The 8,230-nt window shown below is 43.5% G+C and overlaps 1 protein-coding gene across 1 annotated transcript in view; it reads left to right on the top strand.

The window, feature by feature from the left end:
* The first annotated feature begins 2,767 nt into the window (after window positions 1–2,767).
* Window positions 2,768–8,230, top strand: part of atp6v1b2 (ATPase H+ transporting V1 subunit B2) — an 11,554-nt gene continuing 6,091 nt past the window's right edge. Inside the window, exons 1-7 of the mRNA XM_046067593.1 lie at window positions 2,768–2,918; window positions 3,931–3,986; window positions 4,196–4,294; window positions 5,246–5,339; window positions 5,517–5,594; window positions 5,980–6,119; window positions 6,490–6,591. Of these exons, the coding sequence (XP_045923549.1) occupies window positions 2,768–2,918; window positions 3,931–3,986; window positions 4,196–4,294; window positions 5,246–5,339; window positions 5,517–5,594; window positions 5,980–6,119; window positions 6,490–6,591 (720 nt within the window). The remainder of the gene's footprint in view (window positions 2,919–3,930; window positions 3,987–4,195; window positions 4,295–5,245; window positions 5,340–5,516; window positions 5,595–5,979; window positions 6,120–6,489; window positions 6,592–8,230) is intronic.

Genomic DNA, 8,230 nt, shown 5'->3' with positions numbered 1-8,230 from the left:
CTTAGGGACTGTAACCCTAAGGGGACCTAACCCTTCTTTAGATTCAGTTGTCGCTGTAAATCCAGATTGTCCACGCTACAAACTCTGGTAAAAGCGGTTGACAGTGGGTCCTGTCAACAAGTTACTTAGGGACTGTAACCCTAAGGGGACCTAACCCTTCTTTAGATTCAGTTGTCGCTGTAAATCCAGATTGTCCACGCTACAAACTCTGGTAAAAGCGGTTGACAGTGGGTCCTGTCAACAAGTTACTTAGGGACTGTAACCCTAAGGGGACCTAACCCTTCTTTAGATTCAGTTGTCGCTGTAAATCCAGATTGTCCACGCTACAAACTCTGGTAAAAGCGGTTGACAGTGGGTCCTGTCAACAAGTTACTTAGGGACTGTAACCCTAAGGGGACCTAACCCTTCTTTAGATTCAGTTGTCGCTGTAAATCCAGATTGTCCACGCTACAAACTCTGGTAAAAGCGGTTGACAGTGGGTCCTGTCAACAAGTTACTTAGGGACTGTAACCCTAAGGGGACCTAACCCTTCTTTAGATTCAGTTGTCGCTGTAAATCCAGATTGTCCACGCTACAAACTCTGGTAAAAGCGGTTGACAGTGGGCCCTGTCAACAAGTTACTTAGGGACTGTAACCCTAAGGGGACCTAACCCTTCTTTAGATTCAGTTCTCGCTGTAAATCCAGATTGTCCACGCTACAAACTCTGGTAAAAGCGGTCGACAGCGGGCCCTGTCAACAAGTTAACAGCGGACAAAACAGGGACTTTAATCCTTGTAATTCTACTGGGCCCTGTTAACTTAGAGGATCAGCCGTGTGAGATGGTAGAATCAAAAGAGCACTCAGTTTTTTAAATATTTCACAAAAAATCTAAAAACAAAGACAAAGAACAGGAGAGTGAAAGTTACAGTGCAGTGTAAGTTATCTATCTACTAGTTAAAGGCAGTGGTAAAAAGAAAAGTCTTCAGTCTTGATTTAAAAGAACTGAGAGTTTCAGCAGGCCTGCAGTTTTCTGGGAGTTTGTTCCAGATATACGGAGCATAAAAACTAAACGCTGCTTCTCCTCATTTTGTTTTGACTCTGGGGACAGAAAGCTAGTGCAAGAAGACATAGCAGAGCAGAATTAAATACTGTATCAATAATAATATGGTGATTAGATTGTGGGATAAAGTAAACAATGGTAAGTATTTAATCTTCGCCTGTCAGAGAGCCTGTTGTGCCCTCTTGTGGTTGAACTGAAACATTGCAGCAGTGGAGCTCTTCATAAGGAGACCTTTCATGCTGCAGTTGATGGGAAATCAGGTGTAATGTTTAGCAGCTGATACCAGCAGGTACTTTGTGTAGTAATATTCAGACACATGTGTAGGCTGTATATACCCATTTAGAGTAGATACAGTAACACAGTAAAAGAAACAGCAGGTGCTGGACAGACAGGTGCTCTGTCTCTGTCCATGGTGCTGAACTCACACAGATAATCATCACTATAACAAAACACCAGATGCATAAGAAGTATTCTGATTCTTTCACAAAGTTAATCTAATTATACCACACTGTGAAAGTACTCCACTACAAGTAAAAGTACTCATAGGGCAGTAAAATTTTCCCTGCCAGTGTTTATTACATATAATGTTTCTGGAATGATATTACTGCTTCAATAATGTGAATGGTGCATTTCCAGCTGATTCAAACAGATTTTAATAGTTTATTTAGCTTGAGAAGGAGGAGAATTTTTTAAACTAAAGGAACACTTTTTCCTAGTAGCATAAAATGAAAATCGTCAAGAAATACCTAAAATTTGTACTTAAGTACAGTATTTGAGTAACAATGTTTCAGATAAAAGCTTCTTCATCTGACTCTAAATAATTAGACTGAAATGATTCACTCAGCTAGTGTTAACTGGTCGTTCATCCAGCTACTTCAGCTTAGTGTGAAGCTGTATAATACATCCAGAGAGTTTTAATTTGTCAGACTATATCAATGACAGTTAGGTCAACAAAAGTAAAAATTATAATACAAAATGAAAGAACCGTAAAGGGAGTCCTCCAACTATCCAAGGAGACTCTAGAGTTCCCTTTAAAGGCAGTTCCAAGACCTTTATCCAGGTTCCACAGAGACTGAGACAGTACAGCACATAACAGCAGGGTGTAAGATGCAGGCAGGAAGTGCGAGTATGGGCTGGAAGTCCCAAGGTCAAAATGGAAGACAGCAACATCAAGAAGAAGGAACAGGAGAAGCTTGAGAAATACCAAGGGCTGAAAGAGGAGCTAGAAAAGATGTGGAAAGTAAGAGCAACAGTGGTGCCAGTGGTGATCGGAGCACTGGGGGCCGTGACCCCCAAACTGGGAGAGTGGCCACAGCAGATTCCAGGTAAAACATCTGAGGTCTCTGTCCAAAAGAGTGCAGTCCTAGGAACAGCTAAGATACTGCGCAGAACCCTCAAACTCCCAGGCCTCTGGTAGAGGACCCGAGCTGGAGGATGACACATATGTGTCATATATATATATATATATATTTCCTCCATCAGTGTAATTTCTATAAAAAATATAAAAATACTATTTATATACAGATTAAATTTTCCCTTTAAGCCCCATTAAATCTTCTAAACTGACTATTACCCCAGTCTTTATCAATGAATAAATCAACAGTAGGTGTAGAACATTTTATAATTGCAGCATCTTCAGCCAGCATCGCGTCATGATGCAGATGAGGTGTGCGCATGCGCGAGGCTGTCACGACTCGGACGCTGCTGCTGCTGCTGCGGGAGGAACCATGGCGATGAAGGCGCTCAGAGGGATGGTGAACGGGGCCATGAGCGAGCTCTCCTCGGCCGTCAGCGGGAACCGACCGGCGGCTTCGACCGCCGCCTCCCGGGAGCATGTGATGGCGGTGCGCCGGGATTATATATCCCAACCCCGCCTCAGTGAGTCCCTCTGTGTGCGAGTGTATCCGCTGGAGTCACGCAGCAGTCCGTCTGTTTGTTTATAGATATGAAAAGGTTCGCGTCATTGTAAAGTAATTAAACGATATTAACGTCACATAGGCTGACGGGAGCATCAGAGCTGTCAATCATCATCCAGCCACCTGTCAGGCCTTTGGTGAATAAGGTGTGCAGGCTGCAACCACTTAAATCGTTACAATGATTAAGTGATTTCTTCTGGAACAATCGGATAGATCGATTAGTCAGTTGGCAAAAAAACAAAAAAAAGTGCTATAATTATAGTTTATTTGTCATGTTAAACAGAAGAAACCGCTGGCTGCAGCCTCTCAGGTGAGAGTATTAACTGTTGCTGAAGTCGGCTGTGATATTAAACTGAATATCTTATAACCATGACAGACAAAATAAAACTTTTGAAGACTTCGCTTGAGGAAACTGTGGTGGCATTTTTCATGTAATTTTAGAGCTGAAATGATGAACTGACAGTTACATTAATCCCTGGTTGCAGGCCAGGCTGCTGTGGTGCATGACTGTGTGTGTGGGCCTCTGTTTGATATAAATATGTGCAGCTCTCTCGTCCTGTTGCCAGAAGCTTAGTCAGAAATGTTGTGATGAGCTGCATCACAAGAATAATTCACATCTACGAGGCTGAGATAAAATGAGTGTTTTCCTAATGAACTGATATACAGTTTGTTCTATAACTCTTTAGAACATAATGACAAATGTATTGAAAAATATTGAAAAAGAGTTGAAGTCTCCTGATTAAATTGGGGGGGGAAATCTAAGATAACTGTAGATTAATTTTCAGCTCCTTAATTAGTCGATTCAGCTCTAATTTCAACTTTCACAAAACTGTCTGACACTAGCCCACCTGCACCTACAGGTCTGACACCAGTGTTTGTATTTCTGTCTCAGAGCAGCATGCATCTGTTCAGGTTCTGTCAGCACACGCTGTGTTTGCACTGTCGTCAACACATCCTGTTTTCTGCCTCCTCAGCCTATAAAACAGTGTCTGGAGTCAACGGCCCGCTGGTGATTTTGGACGAGGTGAAGGTAAGGACGACCAAACATCTCACCTTTTCTAGACTGACATGTGCAGAGTTTAAGTTTGGTTTGCCCTCACTTTTCCTGAGAGAAAGAATGACAATGTATTTTTGTATGAATTTTAATGACCCTAAAAAAATGACGGAGCATGTGGAACAACTCATGTCTCTCAGTTGTTCCTCTACCTGACGCTTGTGTTTCTTCTTTGTTCTGGACAGTTTCCGAGGTACGCAGAGATCGTCCATCTCACCCTGCCTGACGGCACCAAGAGGAGCGGGCAGGTGCTGGAGGTCACCGGCTCCAAAGCTGTGGTTCAGGTACTCTAATCTCAGCAGAGTGTCATGAAACTTTATTCACTCGTTCATGTTCCTCAGAGGATGAGTCCTTCTGCTGGTCCTCTTACTTTTCCTCTCGACGTCACGGGCGCTACGTCCGTGTTCTATACAGTCTGTGGTTTCAATACATCTCTAATTCATTAATGACAGCGAGCATCAGTCTGCAGACTCTCAGCATCAGGTGTGATGTGATCAGAGGGTTGATGTAACAATAAAATATAGCATTGGACGTCAGTCTTTAGTACGAGGGTCTGAAAATAATTACAAAAAGTTCTTCGTCCTCTTTGGTGCCCTTTTCTATCCGTATTTAATGAGCGATGCTGTCATATTCTAGCCATGCTAGCAGCGTTGCGGTGGGAATGTAAATGTCAGTCTGTCCACCACTACAAACATCTCAGCAGCTTTGGATGGATTGTGATGAAATGTGGTTCAGACCTTCATGTTCCCCTCAGGATGACCTCTAATAACTTTGGTGATCCTCTGACTTTTCATCAGTCTGTTAATGTGTCCAACACTCATTGGTTTGTGACCTGCAGAACATTCCCATCAGCCTCAGCTGTAGCTGTGGTGATCATGGTAAACACACCTGCTAAACCTCATCATCATTAGCATTATCACTGTGAGTGTGTTAGCATGCTGATGTTAGCCTTTAGCTCAAAGCAGTGCTGTCTCTGAGCACGGAGAAAGTAATACTTTCATTAAGCTCATAAGTCTGTGTCTCCCGTGAGTCCCCTTTCCATTCCACATTTTACTTTTCTCAGCTATTGCACAGACATGAACATTGAACAGATGAAATGTTAACTTAACTACAGAATATACCATAGTAGGATCCTTCTAACCTGCTGCTCCAGTGCTGTGATGATTATTGTCCAGTATAGATGAACACTTCTGTCCTTCCTCCACATCTTTGCTCCTCCACGCTGCCCTCTGCAGGTGTTTGAGGGGACGTCAGGTATCGATGCCAAGAAGACCAGCTGTGAGTTTACAGGAGACATCTTGCGGACACCCGTCTCTGAGGACATGTTGGGTACGACACACAACACAATAAATATGTCACATTCATTTAGGTGCAAACTGAGGCGACTTCAGCGCTGCAGCTTTATATAGACTCATGTTTACAAGTGAAAGTTAGTTTGCTTTGTAGAGTAATGAGTAGAGTAGGCCTGAATGTATGTTTATCTGGAGTGTTGGTGTGTGTCTGCAGGTCGTGTGTTTAATGGATCTGGTAAACCTATCGACAGAGGACCAGCAGTCATGGCTGAAGACTTCTTGGACATCATGGGTACATTGACTGCTTCTCACATGGGCATGCTCTGACTTTAATGAAGCAGCAGGAAATATTCGGTTTGCATGAGCAGCAACTAGTAAGGTGAGGCCGATATTTGCTACATGGAAGTAGGGCTGTAACCAGTGGTGGAAAGTAACTAAGTACATTTACTCAAGTACTGCACGTGAAGTGCAACTTTGAGGTACTTGTAAGCTCGACACACAGCGAGTACATGCAGCACACGCTCAGCCTGCTAACATACAATCAAGGATCTTTAATTCATTATTTATTATCTTCTTCGGGGCTCATGAAAGCATGCAAGTACAAACACACAGTCTGTGTAGTGAACACATGCAGGGATTTTGGTATCTGTATGATTCTAAGAATTCTCATATTGTAGGTCAGCCTATTAACCCTCAGTGTCGTATCTACCCTGAGGAGATGATCCAGACCGGCATATCTGCTATCGATGGCATGAACAGCATCGCCAGAGGGCAGAAAATACCCATCTTCTCTGCAGCAGGGCTACCACACAATGAGGTACACACACACACACAAAACCACACACACACACACACACACACATAGGCTACATAGTACATGGAAACACACAGGTACACATGCAGACACACACAAGCACAACACTGTTTTAAAGTGGAAGGAAGTCTGTTAACTTCCTGACCGATATGTTCGATGTGTGCTGGATCCTCAGGACTGAATCTTAATTACGTTTGATGAATTACTTCCCTTTAATTTGGTAGATTCAATTAAATTAAAGTAGAGGTAGAGTTTTTTCTTTAAGTGTGGCTAAAGAAGATTAAATGACTTTGTTCAGATGTTGTTAAAGAGTGCAAGACTTTTATTATGTCCTCCGTGTTTCTCTTCCTACTCTCTTCCCTCGGTTCATCAGATCGCAGCTCAGATCTGTCGGCAGGCCGGTTTGGTAAAGAAGTCCAAGGACGTGATGGACTACAGTGAGGACAACTTCGCCATCGTATTTGCAGCCATGGGGGTGAGAACTTTAGATTCTTCTTCGCTTGCAAAAATTCAAAGACACTGTGAAGGGGAGTGAGCTCTAAGAGCAACTTAACACCCAGTTTTAGCTTGAGCACGCCTCCGTCATAGGATCAAAAAATGCATTCAAACCCAGACCTGCACTCAGTCAGACTGTTGCTCCAGGGTCCCCTTTGTTGGTCAAAGTTCACTAAAGTCGAATTTGACAAGAAACTGCAGATTAAAGGCCAAGTTATACTTCTGTCCTCGATTCTTAGGAGCGGCAGTAGCTCAGTCCATAAGGACTTGGCTTAAGATGTGCCAGTTCACCTCCTGGGCCCTGCCGAAGGAGGCCTTGAGCAAGCCCCTGAACCTCCAACCACTCGGGGCGCTGTACTTTGTGGCAGCTCCATCGCTCTGACATCTCTCCATGTGTTGTGGCATGTGTATAAGGTCCCGTTTGTCCATGTGTATTTTGGACTTGTGTGTATAAAAACAATATTAACTAACAACACAGTAAAAAAACATTGAATTTTCCCTCGTGTGATTAAAAAAGTTTGTCTTCTTCTACGCCGTTACGCTACATTTTTGGGAGGTCCGCGTCTATGGCGTAGGGTATGTGGCTACGCGTAGAATTCGCATACAAGTATAAATTGGCCTTAACTTCCACTAACTACATCAATTCCATTGGAATAAATGGCTGTAAATGTTTAAAGTGCTGGTGGCCTTTAAGTTCATCAGTGGACACAAACACGACTCCAATGGGATGGTCATGGACAGTGAGTGGAAAAACTATTTGATCCCCTGCTGATTTTGTATGTTTGCTCAATGATCAGTCTATAATTTTAATGGCAGGTTTATTTGAACAGTGAGAGACAGAATAACAACAAAACAATTCTGTAAAAAATGTTATACATTGATTTGCATTTTAATGAGTGAAATAAGTATTTGACCTCTCTGCAAAACATGACTTAGTACTTGGTGGCAAAACCACTGTTGGCAATCACAGAGGTCAGATGTTTCTTGTAGTTGGCCACCAGGTTTGAACACATCTCAGGAGGGATGTTGTCCCACTCCTCTTTGCAGATCTTCTGCAAATCATTCAGGTTTCGAGGCTGACGTTTGGCAACTCGAACCTTCAGCTCCCTCTGCAGATTTTCTATAGGATTAAGGTCTGGAGACTGGCTCGGCCACTCCGGGACCTTAATGTGCTTCTTTTTGAGTCACTCCTTTGTTGCCTTGGCCGTGTTTTGGGTCATTGTCCTGCTGGATTACCCATCTACGACCCATTTTCAATGCCCTGGCTGAGGGAAGGAGGATCTCCCCCAAGATTTGAGGGTACATGGCAGTGGGTTAGCGATTGTTTTCTTGGTGACTATGGTCCCAGCTGCCTTGAGATCATTGACAAGATCCTCCCGTGTAGTTCTGGACTGATTCCTCACTGTTCTCATGATCATTGCAACTCCACGAGGTGAGATCTTGCATGGAGCCCCAGACCGAGGGAGATTGACAGTTCTTTTGTTTCTTCCAACTGTTCATCACCTTCTCACCAAGCTGCTGGGCGATGGTCTTGTTGCCCATTCCAGCCTTGCGTAGGTCGACAATCTTGTCCCTGACATCCTTGGACAGCTCTTGGGTCTTGGCCATGGTGGAGAGTT

This window comes from Micropterus dolomieu, linkage group LG13 (assembly GCF_021292245.1).
Source record: "Micropterus dolomieu isolate WLL.071019.BEF.003 ecotype Adirondacks linkage group LG13, ASM2129224v1, whole genome shotgun sequence".
NCBI classification, from domain to species: Eukaryota; Metazoa; Chordata; class Actinopteri; order Centrarchiformes; family Centrarchidae; genus Micropterus; species Micropterus dolomieu.
Note: the sequence above shows the minus strand (reverse complement) of the source record. Positions and strands in the feature narration are given on the sequence as shown.